This window comes from Eulemur rufifrons, chromosome 7, assembly GCF_041146395.1.
Source record: "Eulemur rufifrons isolate Redbay chromosome 7, OSU_ERuf_1, whole genome shotgun sequence".
NCBI classification, from domain to species: domain Eukaryota; kingdom Metazoa; phylum Chordata; class Mammalia; order Primates; family Lemuridae; genus Eulemur; species Eulemur rufifrons.
Window position 1 is genome coordinate 282481425 of NC_090989.1, and position 21439 is coordinate 282502863.

Sequence of the window (21439 nt, forward strand, 5' to 3'; positions counted from 1 at the left end):
GAGGCCAAAGGAGACCTTGCGGGGACAGATGCAGAGGGGTCGTGGTGAAGGTTGCTTGGGGTGGGCTCAAGAGAGAATAGGGGTGACAGAGCGGGGCGTAGATGAGGCTTTTAACACATTTGGCTCTGCGGGGAGCGGGAGGTGGGGCGGAGAGGGGCTCCTTCCTGAGAAGGTGGAGGCAGCACAGCCTCCCCGACATCCAGGTGCGCTGGTGACAGGCAGGGCAGGAGCTGGGGAAGCCACTGGTGGCGAGAGCTGAGAGGACAGAGGGCCCTGTGGCACACGAGGAGAAAAGGCTGCCTGATTTTGTGTTTAGGTCAGAGACCCCGCTTCTAGCACCGTCTAGGACCCCGTGTCCGTCCCGGTGGCCGAGGGTGGCCCATCCCCCTTACCCGCAGAGGTCCCTCCGCCCCGAGTCAGGAGCGGCACATCGTGGTGCCACACAGCAGCCCGCACGGGAACTCAACACTCCTCCGGTTTGCTGTTTGGTGGCCCAGGGCAAGTGTCCCCACCTGTAATGTGGGACCCATCGTTGTGACGCTTGTCCGAGAACTTGCAGGTTCCATGAGGCCCGACACGCAGTCGGTGCTGGAGAAAGGGGAGCTGTCGTCACCTGTAGGAATCGGTGTTTAGTCACCTGAACACAAACCCCATTTCCCTGCGTCCCCCGCTTGGTGGCCGGATCCTGGATCTCATCTCCAGTCCGGCTCCGTCCCGCGCCCCCTTCGTTAGTCAGCCCGTGCGTAGGAAAGAGAAGCTGGCGTCCATATCACAGGGAGCCCGGCGGTCGGCGGGGAGGGCCAGCTGGCGCAGACTCATCCCCAGGCCCGGCTCTGCCCCCTGCCCGGGGCGGCTTCCCCCCAACCCCGGCAGGGGAGCCTGGGGTGTCGTTTGAAGCCTGGCTGGCACTTCATGCCCGCCGAGCATGTTTCAGATTCACAGATGCTCCTCCGCGTGGCCCGCGAGTCACACACGCACGGGCACGCATTCACTCATCTGTAACACGCCCCGCACGCACACCTGCCCCGCCCACACACGTGAACCCAGTCCCGTACACATGGCGCCCTCCACTGCCACCGGGCGCCTGCGCACAGGTGCTGACACACAGGGTGAGCAGGAGCCCGGGGCTCGCGGGGCCTTGGGGACTGTCCGCGCTTCTCCCCCATTGGCGCCGCCCATTTCGGGCTGCGTTCCGGAGGCCTCTTTCCACTCGGTGCGGAAACGCCCCCTTGCGCTGTCCTGCGTCCACACTCTCAGCCTTAACGGGTCCCAAGATGGATCCCCCATCGGCACCCCTGCCCCCAGAAGGAGGCCAGGCGGTGTCGGAATGCTGTCTGGGGAGACGACTGGCCTCCCCTTCCCTGCGGTCTTGCCCTCTCTGTGCAGTTTCTCCCCCAAACACGACCCCATCACTTCTCTGCACAAACCCTCGAGTGGCTCTGCGATGACCTGAGGATCACGGCCACCCTCTGTGACTGTGCTTATGTGCACCGTGGACTGACCCTCCCGCCTCCCTCTGCAGCCTGGGCTCTGAGTCCCCAGAGGTCAGCCACCCTGGATGCCCGGCAGGGACAGGACCTGGCTTGTCCACCAGCACCCAGGCCAGGGAGGCACGCTCTATGTGTGGAATTCATTCATTCATTCACGAACAAATGAACTTTCTTACATGAACAAATGGGTCTTACGATCTGTAACTCCTTCCAGAGAAGAAAGGGGCCGCGCATGGGAGCCGGGAGGCGGAGCGGCAGAGCCAGCTGGGCTTGCTCACACCCACCCCTGCCGCCACCCCCTTCCACCATCACACCCAGCTCCTTCTCGTGCTTCCCCTGTGTGAGAAACGGGCCTCTTTGGGCTTGCACCTGGGCCTGGGCCTTCCCTCGGGGGTGTTGGGAGTTTCCGCAGGAAGTGAAGCAATCCTGCCTCAGTCAGGCACCTGGGCAGGCCCTGGCCACACCCCCCGTGTCACCCCTAAGCCACACGCCCAAGCCCACCAGCACCCTCCCGTCAGCCTCTCTTGTGCCCGGGAAGCTGCCTGTGGCCTTGTGTTGGGTAATGGGGTTTATCAAGAGACCGGACGGGATGATGTGTGTTCAGGCACTTAATACCGAAGGACTTCGCACAGAAGCCCAGATTTGATTTAGCCGATGAACTCAATTGCCGGCCTGATTGTGTTCCAGGAGGAGCAGCCGCCAGCATCTATCCACATTACCCCGGGAAAGCCAGGCTGTGGCAGGCGAGGCCGCCCGGACCGCCCCTCCGTCCCTGAAGCTCTGCTCTGAGTCCCCCAACTTGGGGGTCGCAAGCCTTGATTGGCCGCGGCCTTTTGATGCGGACAGTCTCACGTTCCCTGACATCCGGTTGCCTTCCTCCCTCCCGTGCCTGAGGCTGGCCCGCCCCACTGATTAGCTGGAGATCCGGTTTGTTACCGGGCTCCTCTCACCACGACCCCCAAATACATTGTGTCCTCTGGTCACCTGTGACCTCTCGGTCCAGCCGGCCTCCGTGGGCTGCTCTCCCGGCCATTCCTTGCTTCTTCGGCTCCTGCCAGTCCCACCACTCTGCTTTGGATGCGGTCTCGCCCTCAGTCCCCCAGGGGACACCTAAGACCCCAGGAAATGGGCTTCTTTGGGCTTCCGCCTGGCCTGGGCTGTCCCCAGGGGTGTTGGGAGTTCACACAGGGAGAGGCCACGGTGTCTCATCACAGCGCAACGCGGGCTGGGGACAGGAGAAAGGGATTGCCACGAGGAACAGGAAGACATCCAAAGCCGGCCACTAGCATCACTGGCCTGGAGGCCCGTCCAATGGCCACGCCGCCCACTGGCCAGGGAGGGGAGCCCCTGGCCTCCACCCATGGCCATATCCTTCCTCACCACCTCCAGGTCCCCAACCCCAGATGTGTGGGCCCCTCAAGAAGGAAGTGCCCTTGGCGACGTCGGCCTCCCCCATCACCCTGCAGAGCGCGACACCCTCACGTGCTAACGTCTCCAGGCCAGTGTGAGATTTGGGATTTGCTTTGGGTTACTTTGCCCATAACTCAAAGGCCCATGAAAATGTTTTTCCCAAAAGAACAGTCTGTACCCAAAGCTAAATGCTCTTCTGGCAAGAGAAATAGGAAAACTGCCGGGTGCGTGCGAACAGTGGTCTGTGTCTAACTTCAGCCCCCAGGGATCAGGACGGTGCAGGCCCAGGCACCGGTGCCCCACGTGTAACAACACATGGACGCGTGTGGTTTGTCCCCGAGAACCCCCGTGGTCCCACAAGGAGGTACTTTGTGGCTCTCCCCGTGCCCCACCTGTGCACCCCATTTCAGGGGGATCACTGGGACTGCTCTGCGTCCCTGTGGGGCCTGGCCTTCGAGGGCAGCTGGCCCTGGGGCCCCTCCCTCCGCCCAGCTCCGCCACCATCTCCCGCTCACCCAAACTCACCGCTTCCTCAGCTTCCCCCAAGGAGAGGATGACATCACTCTTTCCGGCAGCCAGGCATTGACCTACATTCCACCCGCCCTCCTGTCTGGGAGACTCTCCAAACACCCCGCTCCTCTCCCCCTGGGAGGAGGGAAGGGCCCAGCTCACGATTTTTGTGGAGCGACGGTGCCAGGCCCGGGTCCAGATGGTGCCCCTGCTGGCAGCTCTTGGGCACTGCCTGCCCCTCCCTGCGGGGCAGGGCACGCTCCGGCCTGGCACTGGCTGGGGCCCTGCCATCCTACGTGCGGCTGTGGGTCCCCAGCTGGGCTGGCCACGTTTCCCCGAGAACTTGGGTTGTCTGGGACCAGCCTTCTCCTGGAGGCGAGGCCCAGCGCTGCCTCCTAACAGCTGTGGTCTCTGGGGTTCATTAGGGGTTCGCCAAGGTGAAGGGACAACTTGGCTGAGCAGGCGCTGCAGCCCTCCTCTGTCCTCCGTGTTCTCACAGGCAGCAGGGCCAGCCTCCAGCAGGGCAGTGAGTGTGCCCGACGCCAGGCCAGGGCGGGGCAGAGGGCTGGGGCTCGGCCACACGGGTGAGCAGGGTGGCAGGGGGGCTGCCAGATGAAATACAGGGGCCCTGTTAAATTTGAACTTCAGATAAACAAGGAATTTTTTTTAGTACAGGTATGTCCCATGAAATATTTGGGACCTACTTATACAACAGAAAAATTTGGTGTTTATCTAAAATTCACATTTACCAAGTGTCCTGTGTTTTTATTTGGTAAATCTGGCAACTGTAGTGGCAGGGGCCTCTGTGGGGATGCAACTGCAGGAGGCCACTGGGTATGTCCCCCCTTGTCGGGGACCTCAGGGCCCTGGAGAACAGTCATGTCTGCTTTGGGGAGCAGCCAGCTGCTGAGAAAGGCCCTGGGCAGGTGTGGCAGGACAGCCGGGCCTGCCCTCGGGGCTGGGCACCTGGGGGCTGCAGGCAAGGCCAGTATTTGCTCCTAGGAACCCCCTCACTCTCACCTCCGTCCCTCCTGTTGTCACTTCTTGGGCATTAACAGTGGCGACAGTGGTAATGGCCGGTGCTGGCAGAGGGCTTACTCTGCGCCAGACCCTGTGCTGAGCACGGGTGGTGCCAGCTCTCGACAGCCCTGTCGTGTGGCAACAGCCGCTTCCCGGCTTTACAGCCCACTGGCCGAGTCCCTGGGGCTGGTCACCTGCCCAGGTTGCCGGGCACCTGCACGGCATTAGGTGGCAGAGGTCTGAGCCCAACTGTCTGGCCACTGCATGACACGATGCTCCAGCCCCGCCCTGACGCTAACTGGCCTTTAATTGAGCAGGTGCATGATCCCCTCCCTTTCCTTCCGTAGGTGCTGAGAGCCTACTGTGTGCCAGGCGCTGTGTTAGGCATTTAGGAAAAGTTAAGAAGGCTGGAAATCTAAGTATAATTCAGCTTTGCCAACTGGTAACTAAGAGGTCTGAAACCCAGAGAAGTGACTTGCTCAAGGTCACCTTGCAAATCAGCAGCAGGGCCTGGGCCAGACGCTGGCTGCTGACTCAGCATCTCCCTCTCCCTCTCTCCCCGCTCAGTGTGTTTCCTACGGAGCCATCATTCCTGCCACCTCCTCCGTGGGGGTTGTGTGCAGGGTGGGGCTGGGGAGGGAGCAGCGGTCCTGGAGGATGAAGCTGTCCGCTGGCCGGCGGCAGGCCTTGGGGGCCGGCCAGCTTGGCCTTGTCGCTATGTTCATTATTAAATAACGCTTTCTGATGGCTGGGCTGGAGAGCGCTGTGTAGCGGGCTCAGGTGGCTCAGGTGATGGTTTCCCGGTGAGACTGATGGTTCTCGAAGGTCAAATTCAGAAAGTGATTCCTTGGGAAAATTGATCCCATGGATGAAGAGGGGCCGTGTGGGCTGGAGCCTGGACCACCCACCCAGGTGTGGACAGGAGGAACCGGTGTTGGGGGGCACAGTCGGGGCTCTTTCTCCTGTGGCTGCTTTCCCTGGCCGAGGCCTCAGCATTGGTTAGCACAGCTGTGGGCTGCAGGCAGAAGGATCCGGCTCCGTGGCCCTTTTCCTGGCCTTCCTCCTCCCGGGGTGGCTGGACACGAAGCCAGCACTGAGGGAGACCCCATCTCGTGCCAGACGGCCCTGGGTGTAAGCCCGCTTCCTCCACCCGGAGATCTGGGGCCGTCGCTGGCACTTGACCCCCCTGAGTCCTGCATTCTCCCACCCAAGTACAACCCAGGCCAGCCCCGAGTAGCCCCCCAGATCAGACGGGATCGGGCACATTCCGCGTGGTGCAGGGTGGTACAGCCAAGAACGAGTTCTGCAGTCTCACCTGTCCAGTGGGACGAGCGGTGGCTTGCGGGTTTTCACGAGGATTTGGTTAACAATGTGCACACATTTTTACACGCTTGCTTATTTATTTTATTTACTTCATCTGCCAAGGGCCTTCTAGAATAGGAAGGAGAAATCACAGGACAGAGGCCTGAGGGAGGGAGGGGAAGCCCGTGCCTGTGTTTGGGGGATCGTGGCTGGTTCCAGGAGCCTACGTCTATCTGACCACCAGCACACGGAGACTCCCGGGCCTCCGCCCAGCTGCCTGCTCGAGACCCTCCTAAAGTGGGGCTCACCAGCTGTGTGGCCTTGGGCAACTTGCTTAACTTCTCTGTGCCTCATTTCCTTGTCTGTGCAATGCAGGTGGTCGTAATATACTCTTCATAAGGTCCTGGTGAGGAGTCGATACCTTGATTCGGGAAAAGCTCTCAAGGTCCCTGGCTCTGGGAGCTCACAGGATGAGAAGGAAAATTAACTTTTATTGGGCACCGACACGCCTTAGGCGAGTGCTTTACAGACAGTCTCTCAGTCTTTCCAACAACTGTCTGCGGCAGGCGTTACTGCTGTGCCTGTCCTACAGATTGGGAAATTGAGGCCAAGGGATATTCAGCAACTTTCCTAAGGTCACGCAGTAAGTGACAGAACATCCCAGGCAAGTGGGATGAGGCGGACAGGGCTACCCCGCACAGTCACTGGGAAAGGCCAGGGGAGGGCGGCAGAGCCCGGGGCACCTGCTGTGGCAGAGGCTTCTGTTTCACCCCAACCCCGGATGAGCTGTGTGGGTGACGTGGCAGGGGCAGTCCCTGTGCCCATTCATTCCTGCTCTCCTTCACTCATTCACAAATGACCAGTGTCACTGGGTTCATGCCAGCCGCAGTGGATTGTTGCTGCCCTCTCTTCAGGGGAGAAAACCGACGCTCACAAGGGTTAAGAACCCAGGCAGGGCCACGCAGCCGTGCGCACCCTGCGCGGGGCAGAACCCCGCAGCCGCTGCTCAGCTCCCAGGCTCCTGCCGCCTGGACCCAGGGAGCCCAGACACTGAACGCAGCTCTGGCATCAGGCTGCCTGGATTTAAGTCCTGGCTCTGCCCCTGACCAGCTGCGGGACCTGGGGCAGCTCCCTTCACTGCCCCAGGCCTCAGTTTCCCCATCTGCAAACGGAGACAGTACGGATACATCACTGGCAGGACGGCTGTGCAGGGCCGGTCCGCTAACTTGCCAGGAGCTCTCAGAGCTGCACCTCGGGCAAAGCGAGTGCCCAGGTGTCGCTGGCTTCACCCAGCAGCCTTTCTCTGAGGTACAACGCGATAGGTTTATGCAAACGGTACAACAAAACTCCGAGGGTTTGTAGGAGAGATGTGACAATAAAACCCCGCTTCCTGGCCGCAGTCAGGCGGGTGAGCCCTTCACCGGTCCCCACCTCCCGCTCGTTCATCCACTCGCGGCTTCACCGAGCGCGACTCACGTCCGGCATCCTCCACCCATGTAACATGTGTAGCTCAGGGGCTCGTGGGACGTTCACAGAGTTGGGCAGCCGTCACCACAGTCAAGTTTAGGGCATTTTCATCACCCTAGAAAGACACCCTGTGCCCTTAGCCATCAGCCTCACTCCCCTCCCCGTCAGCCCCGCCTGGCAACCCCCTATCTGCTCTGTCTGTGGATCCACCTGTCCTGGACGTTTGGTACAAACGGGATATACGGTATGTGACTTTTTGTGACTGACTCCTTTCAGTTAGCATAATGTTTCCAAGATTCACCCACGTTGTAGCGTGTGTCGGTTTTTTCTTTCTTTTTATAGCTAAGTAGTATTCCATTGTCCGTATAGGCCACATTTTGTTTATCTGTTGATAGACATTTGGGTTGTTTCTTCCTTTTGACTAGTCATAGTGCTGCTATGAACATTTGTGTACCAGTTTTTGTGCAGATATGTGCTTTCGTTTCTCTTGGGGATAGACCCAGGGATAGAATTACTGGGTAACTCTACGTTTCACCCTTTGCAGGACTGCCAGACCACTCTCCAAAGCAGGTGGGCCATTTCCATTCCCATGCAGTGTACCAGGGCTCCAATTTCTCCACGTCCTCGCCAACACTCGCCATCATCTGTCTTTTTCACTGCAGCCGTCCCAGTGGGAGTGAAGTGGTGTCTCGCTGTGGTTTGATTTGCATTTCCCTGGTGGCTAATGAGGTCGCACATCTTTTCATGTGCTGGTTGGTCCTGTGCGTGTCTTCTTTGGAGAAATGTCTATGCAGGTCCTTTCCGCATCTTAAAACCTGGGTTGTCTTTTTATTATTGAGTTGTAAGAGCTTATTGCATATTCTAGATGAAAGTCCCCTCTCAGGCTGATGACGTGCAACATTTTCTCCCGTTCTGTGGGCTGTCTTTTCACTTTCTTGGTAAATGTCCTCTGAAGCACAAAAGTATTTCATTGTTATGAAGTCCACTTTATCTATTTTATTCTTCTGTTGCTTTTGCTTTTAGTGTCATGGTCTAAGAAATTCAAAGCCATAAGGATTCACCCGTGTGTTTCTTTCTAAGAGTTTTCTAGTTTTTAGCTCTTGCATTTAGGTCTTTGATCCACTTTGAGTTAATTTTTGTATACGGTGTGAGGTAAAGGTCTAACCTCATTGTTCGCCTAATAATTTATTGAAATGAATATACTTTTAGAACTTGGCCTCACCTAGGCAATACTATTTTTGAGATCCCAGGCCTTAGGAGTTTGTCATTTTTCTAAAAATGCTGGTATTCAAAAATAAACAATACCCTCTTAGGCTGTCTCACAGGTCACGTACCCATCTGCCCTGCCCCCGCATCTCATATCCCTCACTTTGGGGGATGTTGCAGGTTATGCTGAGTTTTATGGTGAGGGAGGTCCAGCAGGGGCCGACGGGAGGCAGGGGTCATGAAAGGTGTCCCCAAGGAAGCTACGTTCGGCCTGGCGTCCAACGCTGCCTCTCAGTGTCAGCTTTAGGAGAAGGGGCCGTCCTAAAGACGGGCCCTTGCAGCACCGTCCAAGCAGAGGGGACAGCATATGCAAAGGCCCAGAGGAGAGCGAGGACAGAGCACATGCTGGGCAGAGACACGGAGAGACAGAGAGACAGGGAAAGACACAGACATAAAGGAGGGGACACCAAGAGAAAGCCAGAGAGCTCGAGAGGTCACGTGTAAACACATGTGTGCAGGTACACGTGCACACACACACAAGCAACCTCAGCCATGCTCATCCCGGAGCTCAGCTGGGAGTTGGAGAGGCCAGAGCATCTTCTCCTGCTCCCGAGGAAGCCAGACTGGTGTGAGGGGCTGGCCAGGAGGGGGCCTGGCAGGGCCAGGGCCAGGGAAGGACGCCTGGAATTGGGCCGGGAGGAAGCGACTGCCCGACCTTGGGCAAGCTTCTCGCCACCTGCACCGCCCAGGCCTGTCCAGCTCTGACAGCCCGTGACTCTCTGTTATAGTCGTTACAATATGCTTCTCGGATTCCGCTAGTCTTTTATGCATTTTTAATAAGCTAAGGTCAGTGTTATCACCCAAAGTTGATGGCAATCTTTTCTTTATGTAGCTGATATCTAAAAATATCTCTTCCTCAGGCCAGCGGTGTGGAGTACATTCCTGGTTCCATACAGCTGGGGTGTTCCTCTCCAGCTAGCTCAGTGGGATGTCAAATTGGAATTCAGAAGAAGAAAATTAAAATCTTCCAAGGTCAAATACATTTTGCAGACAAACTTGTTAGACAAAGTCAAATAGGTTTCTTTCCTGCAGGACTTGTCAGAGCCTTTAATATGCTAATATGCACTGTGGCCCTGGGCGGGAGGGTCCAGGGAGCAGGCTGTGGGGGGATTTGGAGAGCATCATATGCTTGACCAAAAAGGTTTAAGCACCCAACAGGAACTTTTCTTGCCAAGGACCATCTCCGGTGTTAGTGTCCCCGGGAGGAAGAGCCCCCAGTGCCAGCAGGTGCCTGCCATCCCGCTCTGCCTTTCCCAGAGCCGAGCACACAGTAGGCCCACAGCACACATAGTGGAGGGTTAGAACTCTGGGGAAGGAGTGAGCAGGCTTTTTCACGCTCCGTTTATTTCAGCGCGGTGTGGCAGTAACCCTCGGTGGGGGCAGTGTCCGGCGGGGGGAGGTCCCCCGCTGTGCGTTGCAGTCACCGTCCAGGGATCCCAGAGGGTCCTTCGTCCTGGGAAATGAGCTTGCCCGGTGGGCGGTGTGGAGTGTGAGCGGCCCCCACCCCTGGCCCTTCGCCGTCCTCCTGCCTTCCCCGCCCTGGCCTGACTTCATGGTTTTAGATAACATTTTTGAAAAATAGACCTTAATGTTTTAGAGCTGTTTTAGGTTGACAGCAAAATAAAAGGAAGGCAGAGATTTCCCATGTGCTCCCTGTCCTCATACAGCACAGCCTGTCCCACTGTCACACCCCCCGGAGTGGCCCTTTTGCTACCGTGGACGAGCCCACGCTGACACGTCATCCTCACCCAAGTCCACAGTTGACAGTAGGGTTCGCTCCTGGTGCCGGACATTCTGGGGTCGGATGTGTGGCACGTATCCACCGTGACAGCGTCGTGCAGAGCAGTGTCGCCGCCCTGAAACGCCCCTGTGCTCTGCCAGACACTGATAACGTTGTTATCTGCTTATAAAACTAGTGCCTGCTCACTGCAGAGAATATAGAAAACATGGAAAGTAACAAGAAAATAAAAATCATTTCTGATCCCATCCCCTCCCCTAAGACGACCACCATGGATACCTGAATGCGTTTCTTTTGGTGCTTGTGGTACAGACATGTATATTTTAAACATAACACTTTGGTACCCTAAATTTTTGCAATCCAAGCTCTATCCCTGTTAACCTTTTGGACTCTGAGGTCAGATATCTCTGAGTTCCAGTCCCAATCATGTGTCGGGGCAGCCCTGTGACTCCGGGCAAGAGGCCCAACCTCTCTGAGCCTCCACTCCCTCGTCTGTAGCATGAAGGTGACGATGGCACTACCGCTTGTGGCGTTAGAGGACTGAACGAGATCCCTGCCCGGCGCACTGCGAGCCCTCAGTAACCGTGGTCTTTTTCGTTTCTGCTAGGAGCATCCGTGGCTTGCAACAGCCTCGGACAACATGGTACTTAGCAGCTCTGTGATATGCCGTCTCCGGACGCTGTTCTGCAGGGTAATCCCAGGGCAGGGAGGAGACCGCAGGGAGGAGGGCGGCCGGCCCGGGCGGCGGGAAGCTGGCAGGGGGAGGGGACTCGGTGGCTGGTGTGGGTGGTGTGGGGCTGGTGGACCCAAGGGCCACCGGTTTTCCTGCCAAGATCCTTGCTCTGGAAGGCGGCCCCTCACAGAGCCCGGTTCACAGTCTGGTGGAGACCGAGGCAGGGCAGGGGGAGGTGGTGAGGGCGCAGATGAAGGGCCCAGCAGCGCGTCTGTCCGTCTGTCCGGGAGGGTTTGAGGAGCGTGATGTGGGAGACAGAAAGCCTCACCTAGCCAGGTGGGGGGGCGGGAGGGGAGGGGAAGGAAGAGCCAGAGGGTGCCGGCGACTAAACGTCTGGAAAGCCAGGGAGGGAAGATGCTGCACACCCAGGCGTGACTGGTGGCCCGGGGGCCCCCACCGAGGTTTCCCTGGTCCCCCAGACAAGCCGTTCTCCGTGGAGTGGCCACAGCGGTGTAAAACAGGAACCAACGCAGGGCACGTCAAACCTGCCGAAGGCTGGCAGTGGCTCGGCCGGGCCTCATCCCACCCCTGCGCCTCTGCTCAGACCTCAGGAGTTGAGCTCTTCTCAAGGTCCCGTCAGCCCCAGGGTCTTCCCTCACCCCCTGGCCTCCTTCTAGAAGGTTCTCTCCGTCTGGCCTGGCAACTTCTGATTCTCTTTCAGGTCTTAGTTTAAAACTGTTCTTCCTAGAAACCTGTCCTGCTCCCCACAGGCCAGGTTAGGACCCCCGGCCCCAGTGCCTTCTCCTTTGTGCCACACTGGAGCACTTAGAACAAATGAAGCTTTGTGTGATGATTATTTTTTAATGAATAGATTTTATTTTCGGAAAAGTTTTGGGTTTACAGAAAATTGAGCAGATAGTCCAGAAAGTGAGCCCCTTCTCCCCTGCACAGGTTTCCTTGCGAACATCTTGCATGTGACATCCGTTCTAATTATGAGCCAACTTTGATACACTATTGTTAACCGAAGCCCATAGTTTACACCGAGGTTCACTCTGTGTCGCTCAGTCCTACGGGCTCTGACATACGCGTGGTGTTACTTTACGATGCAGACAGCAACATCAGTTCCACTGCCCTGGACACCCCTGTGCTCTGCCTGGCTGTCCTCCCTCCCTCTCCCTGAGGTCACTGACGTTTCCTCTGTCTCCCTGCGAGACCCTGTGCCCCGTCAGGGCAGGGACCCGCCTGCTTTGTTGACCGTTACACTCACTGTTCCCAGCTCAGAGCCTGCCACACAACAGGTGCCCTGTAAATATTTTTCTTTGCATATTTTAATAAAAAGAAGATTCTACTAAATCCGTTGTTCTGCAATTTGCTTTTTCCAAATAGTGACAATATACCTTGGAAATCTTCCGGTGTCAGAATATAGAGCACTCTCTCTCTCTTTAACCTTTTATTATGGGGAATTTCCAACACACAAAAGAAGAGAGAATCTGCTGTGATGAGCCGCCATGTACCTGTCATCCAACTTCAGTTGTCAACTGGTGGCCCTTCCTGTTTCATCTGTTCCTTTGGCCTATGTTCCCCCTCTCGGTGTTACTCTGAAGCAAATCCCAGTTATCAGATAATTTTTCATCTGTAAGTATTTCTGTGTATATCTCTAAATGAAAAGAACTTTCAAGCCCAGGTGCAGTGGCTCAGGCCTGTAATACCAGCACTTTGGGAGGCTGAGGCAGGAGGATCACTTGAGGCCAGGAGTTTAAGACCAACCTGGGCAACATAGCAAGACCCCCATCTCTAAAAAAAAAAAAAAGAAAAGAAAAGAGAATTAGCCAGGCACCGTGGTGGCACACACTGTAGTCCCAGCTACTCGGGAGGCCAAGACAGGAGGATCACTTGAGCCCAGAAGTTGGAGGTTGCAGTGAGCTGTGATGATTCCACTGCACTCTAGCCCAGGAGACAGAGCTAGACCCTGTCTCAGGAAAAATAAAAACAACAACAAAACTTACAAACATGACCACAATACCATCTTTACTTCTCATAAAGATTAATTTAATATCATCAAATATATGCAGTGTCCAAATTTCCAAGTGTCTCGTAAATGTACCTTCCGTTTGTTTATCTGATTTTGCAGGTTGTTTGAACCAAGACGCAGAGGCGGTCCACGCCCCACCGCCTGATGATAGGCCTTTGAGGTTTCTCTTAATCTAGGTCCCTTCTCCCTCCGTCTCAGTTTTTGTCCCGTGCAGTTCATCTGTTGACAAAACTGGGTCATCACTTCTGGAGTTTCCTCCAGCTGGATTGCGTCCCCTGGTGTTTGGTGTGTGGCTCTGTATTTCCTGCGAATTCGTGGCCGGGCCAGAGACTTGATCTGATTCAGGTGCGATTCATTTTGGCGAGACGGCTGCGGGTGGGGGTGTGGGGCGCTCTCTCTGCTCGTCTCGCTGTGATGTTCTGTCCTGTGGCTGCTCGGCGCCTGCAGCCAGGCCTTCGTTAGGGACCACTGATTCCATCATGAAATGCTTCTATAAAAAGAAACTTCCCCTCGTCAACTTCTGGTTACCCTGCGGTACCGTCTATGTAGGACAAGCGAGATAAATGCTTGCTGCTTTCCTTTATTTACCAGTTTTCAGAATAATGAGTTGCCTATAAATATTTGAATGAACGGATGAATAATGCATGTGTGGATGAACTGACAGGGGCTTGGGAGTTGGGGGTTCTTTCTGTCACCCTCAAGGGCACGGGCGTGGGCCACTGCTGACAGCAGAGGTGCAGCCTGTGGCCAGGTCCCTGTCTACACAGTGAGGGGCTGGTGGCAGCCCTCGCTACCTGTCCGCCCACCTCAGCAAGAGGTAGGGTGGTCAGAAGCTGCGTTGCTAAATGCTGCATCGGGGACAAAGGAGTCTCGTCACCCGCCCCGGCTGAGAAGCGGGAAATCCTTGGAACCCCCATCAAAGAGGGGAGTGAACCAGCGGCGGTGAGTCCAGGGGCAGGCTTCAGAAGACGGAGTTGATCCCTCCATGGGAGGGCGGATCTGGGCGTTTCTGTCCCGAAGGAGGAGTGCAGGTTGATCTGGTGGCCTCCAGGGTCCCTTCAGGCCAGCCCCTTCCTGGGCCCCTCCGGTGGGGCTCTCCTTGCCCACAGCAAGCCTGCCCGGGAGCTCTCTGACATCTCTGCCCGTCGGTGTCTCCCCAGGTGCAAGTGCAACCTGCACGCCAACCTGTGCTCCGTGCGCGAGGGCAGCCTGCAGTGCGAGTGTGAGCACAACACCACCGGCCCCGACTGCGGCAAGTGCAAGAAGAACTTCCGCACCCGCTCCTGGCGGGCCGGCTCCTACCTGCCGCTGCCCCACGGCTCTCCCAATGCCTGTATGTGCCACGCCCACCCTGGGGCTGCGAGACAGGGTGGCTGCGGTCTCCCCTGCCTGTCAACCCCAGGAGTTCTGGATCCCACACGCGACACACGCACACATACATGTGCGTGCACATGTGTGCACAGGCACACACAGGCACATGCATACAGAAATATACAAGCGTGCATGCACAAATGCACATGCACAGGCATGTGCGCACATATGCACGCACAAACACGTGCACACGCACAAACACACTTCCCAAGACCCTCTAGCACACCTGCCTCCTGCTGAACTCTAAGTCAGCCTTCTGGCCCTGGCCCACAGGAGGCCCCCTGGGGAGGGCAGGGGTGAGGGGTGGGGAGCCCTGCTGCAGCGATCAGGATAGCCAGCACCATCCCTGATAGCGAGCGTTGCTGGGCTGCTCACGGCCTGCTGCGTGTCGCACCCCCTCCATCCTCAGAGTGCCCGGGAAGCTGGCCACCTGTTGTCCCTTTTCACGGAGGGTCCTTGAGGCCCTCACGGGAGCCCCCAGGCCCGCGCTCTCTGCCCAGTCCTCTCCTCTCCTCGCTCAGCCGTGCCAGGGAAGCCACCTCAAGGTCTGCCCACACACCTGTGTGGCGAGCACCCCGTGGAGGACCCCCAGTCATCAGGGACCCCCAGCTTAGCCACGGGTGTCTCCGTGAAACCATGAATCCCAGCGGGCTCCTGGGCCGCAAGTGTTGGAGAGCCCAGACCCGCCCGCTCGGGGTTTCACTGTCTGACCCTCGTCAAGGACTTCGGGCCCAAGGCTGCACCAGGCACTTTAGACGCATCACCTCACTCCATCCTCACCACAACACCATGAGATGGGAGTGTCGCTGTCACCCACTCTCCAGGGGAGCAAACCGAGGCCCAGCAAGCCTCAGGGCCCTCCCCGGGTTCACCGTGAGCTACTGGATCTGGTGCCGATGCCAGGGCTGGGCAGCAGCCTGCTGCACCCTCCCCCGATGGGTGAAAGATTTATGTGACTTTAGGCTGATCAGAGCTGAAAGCTGCTCCCAGGCCGTGACAGGCATGTCGTGCATGTGGCAGGGCAGGCGGCACAACAGGCCTTTGAAGGGACGACTTGCCGGGCACCAAATGGCTCTCAGGCACTCTCAGGTCTTCAAAGGCACAGAGAGCCTCTGGGCGCCGCCCCAGCCTGGCTCCCTCCTCCCAGGTCCCTGTCTCTGTCTCTTTGAGGCCCAGACCCTTTCTTGAACCCTTCCTTTAGTGGCTGTCACTCCCTCTCTGCCTCACAGATTCACCTCCCCTTCATCTGTCCTGTGGGCCCCCCCCTCCTCCTCCCCCGCTTCTCTCTGGCACTTCTGGCTCTGGTCTTCCACTTGCCCCTTGCTCCTGGGAGGATTCTGCGAGGGCTTGTGTCTGTCACCTTCTGGGCACCCACAGACGGAGACTCTTACCTGCCGGACACATGGGAGGCCCACTGTCACTGCTCCCCCCCAGGCTGGACGTCACCTCCTGTCTAAGCAGGGCCATTGCCTTAGGAACCTCTCCTCCCCTCCCCCCTGCAGGGGCAAGGAGGGAGCTGGCCACCCCACCCCTGCCTCCCCAGGAAGGAGGGGTTTCTCCCGGAGCATTCGGGGCGGGGGTGAGGCTGGGGGCTCCATGGCCTCAGCCTGAAGCTCTCTCACCCGAGTCTCCCGCCTTCTCTTGGGCTACCAGGAGAAAAGAGCCCAAGTGGCACCCACACCCAGGGGGCCAAGCTTGGGGGTCACCTCGACTGGAGCCCTGTCCCACCCCCAACATCTCTCCACTTCCCTCCCGTCCCCTCTCACCTGCTCCCTGTCCCATCTTCCTGGGACCCACCCGCCCCCACCTGGCTGGCTCCTTCACCCTCCAGGGCCCAGCTCAGAGCTCCCCTGGTCTCTCGGTGTCCCACCCCCAGCACCCTGCGTGGCCCCCAGGGAGCTTCCCTTGGTAACTGCCTGTCCTTGCTTCGTTCCTGAGGCCACACCTCCCCAGGTGTCCCCAGGGTCTGATGTGGTGCCTCCCCAGACACGTGGGTGAAGGAAGGGGTGAGTGTGGCCGGGCTCCTCCTCCCAGGCCTCCCTGGACTGTCCTGCTGGCCACAGCCACGGTGTCTTCCTTTTGAGACTGTGGAGGCTCCGCCTGGGATGCTTCGTCCCTGAGGCACAGCCACACAGACAGGGGACCTGAGCCGTGTCTTGGCCACTCCCAGCTACTGTTGTCTGCAGGGGCAGGACCGTGAGAAAACTCCCTCATGGGTTGTTGTGAGGACCGGGTGGCTCACGCAGGGGCAGGCGTGCACCGCGCCGGGCGCAGCCACTGCGATGGCGTTTCAGGAGGTTATTCGGCCGTCCCTAGTTTCTCGGATGGGAACACGCAGCACATAATTCCTTATCCTGCACTGGAGGGCCAAAAAGTCCAAAATCTTAAAAGAGGGGTGTGTGTGAAGCTCCCAGTGGGGTGCTTGGTGCCTATCAGCATGTCCCCAAGGGTAAGTCAGGGCTCTGAGACTCAGTTTCTCCATCTGCAAAGGGGGCTAATAGCGGCTCTTCCCTCTCAGGGCTGTGGTGAGCATGAAATGGGGTAACCACCCAAGCCCAGGTTTCCTTCCCTTTTGCCCCCTGCCACCGCCCCCCCTCAGGAAGGACACAGCCAGGCCCCTTCCTCCTGGGCAGCCAGCTCTGTGACCCTCTCTCTCCCCGCAGGTGCCGCTGCAGGCTCCTTTGGCAGTAAGTACACGCCTGGGTCCCTGAGGGAGGGTGACTGGCCCCCACTGCACGAGACTCTTTGCATGTCCTGGAAAGAGCCGGAGAGAAAAGAAGGGACTTTGGTGTCCCTCTGCTCCCTCCTCTAATTCCGCCCCATCTGCTTCTCCGCCTCTCGCTCCTCCCTGAGTCCCACCACGTTGTCATTGTGCCGTGGCCTTGGGCCGCAACTCCCTTCCCCCCAGGAGCTTCATCGGTGCTGCTTTGGAAAGTGGGTCGGGGCTTTTTGCAGGTCCCCTCGAGCCCTGGGTGGACACCTGCTCCTCTGTCACCCAGAGCTGGGAGGGGAGTCTCCTGCCAGGCAAGAGTGGGGTGACCTTTGTCACCGACCAGGGCAGAATCCACCCCCAGCCTGAACGTGGGGCGCAGCCTCCCTCTGGCAGCCCCTGCAGTGGCTTGGCCCGTGGGGAGGCTGGGGAGGCTGCCAGCCCTGCCCTGGTCATCCGGGCCAGCTCAAGGCCCAGGGCATGGCAGACTGAGGAGGGGGCATCTGCAGGAGGCCCTGAGAGCTCTCGAGGAGGGGGAGGGCAGGCGTGGGTGCCCACGGTGGTCCGCAGGCATCATCCAGACAGCCCGTGGAGCACTCACGGAGCCCAGGCTCAGCTCTCAGCTGATCCCTGCAGGCCCCGCCACCCATCCACACTGAGTCGGCAGGAAACCACTGGCCGACCTCAAATCTCAGAAATGCTTCTGGGTGTGCCATCACCCTCCACCCTCTGTGGGGCTCCACGTCATGCAGGTGGTCCCTCCCGACCCGGACTGTCCCCGCTGGGGCGCAGAAGGAAGCTGGTCGTAAGTTACGTCTCTGTGGTGATCCCACCCCTGCTGACTTCCACACCCTCTCGCTTTTCCGATCTCTCACCAGGCATCGACAGGTCCCAGAAAGACCCTGTCCCCAAAGGCCCTGTGGCCACCATGGCCACCGTGGCCATGAGGGGGGGACCCACCACTCCTGCCCCCTCCACATCCACTGCCGGGGCCCCCACGGCCCCCAGCACCCCACAGCCCACAGGTGGGTGCCAGAGTACAGCCAGTGGCCCCTGCTGTCCTGCCTGCTCCTGCTTCTAGCCTGAGTCCCTGCCTCCCTTTGGGGGGGGGGTAGCCCTGGGGAGAGCAGGGCCTTGGGTCTTAGCAGATGCTAGAACCCTAGAGCCACAAGGGCAGGGACCAAAGGGGCCCCCAGGCCGTCTGGGCCAACCTGTCACCAGGCCCCAACCCGGGGATCCAGAGCCCAGTTCAAGCTCCAGAAAGCTTCCTCCTGCCTCCTCTCGCCCTGCTCGGAAGGGCCCCACACCAGTATGGTCAAATGGACAGGGGACTTGGCAGCGAGGCCACCCTGACATTCAGCCAAAGATGGGGTCTTGTCTCCTGATGGGGCTTCTGCCTTCGTGTTCCCTGGAGCTGGCCCAGGCCCTGCCCCCAGACCCCGCCCCCAGACCCCAGGGGCCTGTCTGTCCCCAGGCTCTCCGCAGCCCAGCCGACCATGGGGCTGGACGGAGCAGGGTTAGCCCAGAAGGCAAACCTGTCCACTCGCAAGGCAGAAGGAGCCTCTGGAGCTGGGTTGCACACCTGGACTGCTGGGCCCCGGGGGCTGTGCACAGGGCTGGGAAGGGGCTGCGGCTGCAGACAGGTGTGGCAACTGGGTGGTTCTTGAGGCTGGGGGTGGGCCCTGGGTGCATCTGGACAGTCTCGCCAGACTCTGCCCACAGCAGGTGCCCAGAATTGGAATGAACTTGTCCTTCCCAAGGTGCAAGGAAGATGGTGGCTGAGGGGACTTCCTCCTGGTCCCAGCCAGGGAGGGGGCGGGAGGGGCGCCCTGATGTTGTGCCCCCACCCTGCAGGGTGGACCGGAGGGGGCTTCTTACCCCTGGGGCAGTGTCCTTCCTCTCTGATTCGAGGAGACCTGCCTCGACACTCCCTCCCCGTGGAGGGGTGGCATTTCTCAAGGGCAGAGACCCCTCCCCCTCCATCAGCCGTGGGACCCAGCGCCGGTGGCCGCCTAGAGAGAGTGCTGTCCTCCCTGGCATCTCACGGCACACCACACCCGCTTTCCCCATCCCTCCTCCTCCTCCACGGGAGGCATCTGCAGGAAGCAGAGCCTGGCCAGGAGATTGGAGGATTCTGGGGAGCCTCCCGGCCCAGAAATCCTCCTTGGGGTGGAGGGCAAGGGTCACTCTGAGAGTTCTGGGCCTCTGACATAGGGTGGCCGAGCTGTGTGAGCCTGCGGTGGGCAGAGGGAGCAAAAATGGCCATGGCAGGCCCTGTGTCTGCCTCCACACGGTGTGTCCGGGTGGAGCCCAGGTACCATCGCACGTGTGTGAGCGCACACGCACGCATGCACGCACATACAGTTGGGGAAGCTCGCATCCATTTTCAGAGCTGCTTCCGGTTTGGTGCAAGGGCAGCCACAGGCAGACTGAGCGAAGTTGGGAGTGAAAGAGGAAAAGTCAGAGGCCAGAGTGGTGAATCCGGAAGAGGTGAAGCTTAAATTGCGAGGCTCCCCAGGACATGGTCATCTCCACCTGTGCCAGCAGAGGGGCACTAGGGAAGGAGGTGGCTCCAATGTGACAGTCTGTGGCCGGAGCAGCCACCGCCCGGAGCCCCCAGTAGTAGCCATGATCATTCCAGTTGCTCAGAGCCGACCTCAAATGGTTATATTCCTTGTGGCTCCGGGAGGTGGAGGCTGCTATTGTCCTGGTCCCAAAGGGAGGAAACTGAGGCTCAGGAAGCAGCAGCTGAATTTTATGGTATGTAAACTATACCTCAATAAAGCTGTTCTAACAGAAGAAAAGAGAAAGCAAAGCAGCAGCTGCCCAGGGTGCAGGACTGTGAAGGTGCTCGGGCAGGACTCGAGCTCAGCGGGCTGCCCCAGCCCTGCCACCCAGTGCCCCTGCCCCAAGGCCTGGGGCTGTGAGGTGGTGCCACCTTTAAGGCCTGGCTTGCACGGCTCCCAAATTCAGAAGGAACAGACGGGGCTGCCATCTGGTCTTGGCACAGGACACAGGACACTGCCAGAACTTGCTTCCCGAATGCCTGAGCGTGTCCCTGGGGGCCCAGCAGGCAGCCCCCAGTCCCCAAGCCCTCAAAGGTCCTGAGTTTCTCCTGGCACTTCCCAACCGTCCAGCAGGCCGGAGCCCATGGCCCACATGTTTCTCCCCCTGCCAGTGTCAAGCTGTCGGGAGAACAGCGGCTGCTGGGCAGAAAACGCCCCTCAACACCACTAATCCCACCCCAGGCCCGGCCGTGAGGGCGGGAGACAGACTCCAAAGCAAAACGCCTCAGGGCGGGTTCTGTGCGGCTCTAATTAAGCCCTTGCCAATTTGGGTCTGGCGGCCTCGTTCCTCGCTGAACAGCACATTAGTGTCAATTTGATGTCCAAAGGCTCCCAGCTCCGGGCTGGAAAGTCTCCTGAACTTCTTAGCCGGTAGATTTCCGTTTTCTTCCCCCACCAACCATCACCAGGTGTAATCCCTTTAAGAAGCAGGAAGCGGCAGACCTCTCCCCTGTCCCTCTGGGTTGGTCCTTTGAAATGCGGCCAGGCAGCTCCCAGCCTCCCTCCCTGGCTGTGTGTGCAGTTAGTCCAGGGCGGAGCACTGTGGCATCTGGGGGCTGCGATTCCTGGTGGAAATGGGCCCAAACCAGGGCTGGGGAGGTGGAAGGGCGGCGGCCAGGCAGGCGAGCGGGATAATGGAGGAAGCACCGTCCCTGGCCGGGGGCGGGAGGGGAGGCCTTCCAGGACCTCTGCACACGCCTGAGATCTTGGCCAGAACACACACTCTGCTCTGCAGCCGTTAGCCAGAGACGGGACCTGGTCTAATTCTGCCCCTCAGTTGGAACGGGGGCCACACAGGGAGGATAGAAGAGTCCCCCAAGCCAGGTGTCCCGCTGAACCGAAAACCGCCTAAAGTATGCAGATTCTCAGGCATGGCGGCCCCTCCCCTCTGCTTCAAGCCTGCGTGCGCCCTCCACGGGCTGCTGTAGTGTAGGTGCTGCCTGTACTGTAGATTTAGACTAGTTCTTTTGGCCAGTGTAGACAGAGCCTCTCCTACAGCTGCTTCTTATAAAGGGCCTGAGGGGGTGCCTGTGATGCCTCGGTGTGTCCCCAGGCCCCTCCGCCCATAACTTGGTTTCTTCTCTTCTCGCTGCAAGAGTGGACCAGGCCGTCCACGGCTGCCCCCCTCGGGGAGAGCAGCCCCCGGCCCCAGGTGTCCTCCAGCGCAGAAGGTATGGGGGGCAAGGCCTGCCATGGGCCTGAGACCCCAGGGAGCCCCTTCTTAGACCCTTAGCACTCCCCCCCCCCCCCGTAGTGGAAGTAGCAGGTGCGTGTGGTGGGGACCGGGGCGGGAGGGGACCGCAGGAACTGCGAGCAGACGGTGCCCGGTGCACGGGGAGCTCGGGGCACGGCGTTGCGGGGAGGGGCCTCTGCGCACCGCGAGG

The 21439-nt window shown here is 58.9% G+C and overlaps 1 protein-coding gene across 1 annotated transcript in view; it reads left to right on the forward strand.

Annotated features, from left to right (window-relative positions):
* The window catches only part of NTNG2 (netrin G2), a 59272-nt gene that overhangs the window by 32471 nt on the left and 5362 nt on the right, over nucleotides 1-21439 (forward strand). Inside the window, exons 3-4 of the mRNA XM_069474773.1 lie at nucleotides 14069-14241; nucleotides 16943-16966. Coding sequence (XP_069330874.1) covers nucleotides 14069-14241; nucleotides 16943-16966 — 197 coding nt within the window. The remainder of the gene's footprint in view (nucleotides 1-14068; nucleotides 14242-16942; nucleotides 16967-21439) is intronic.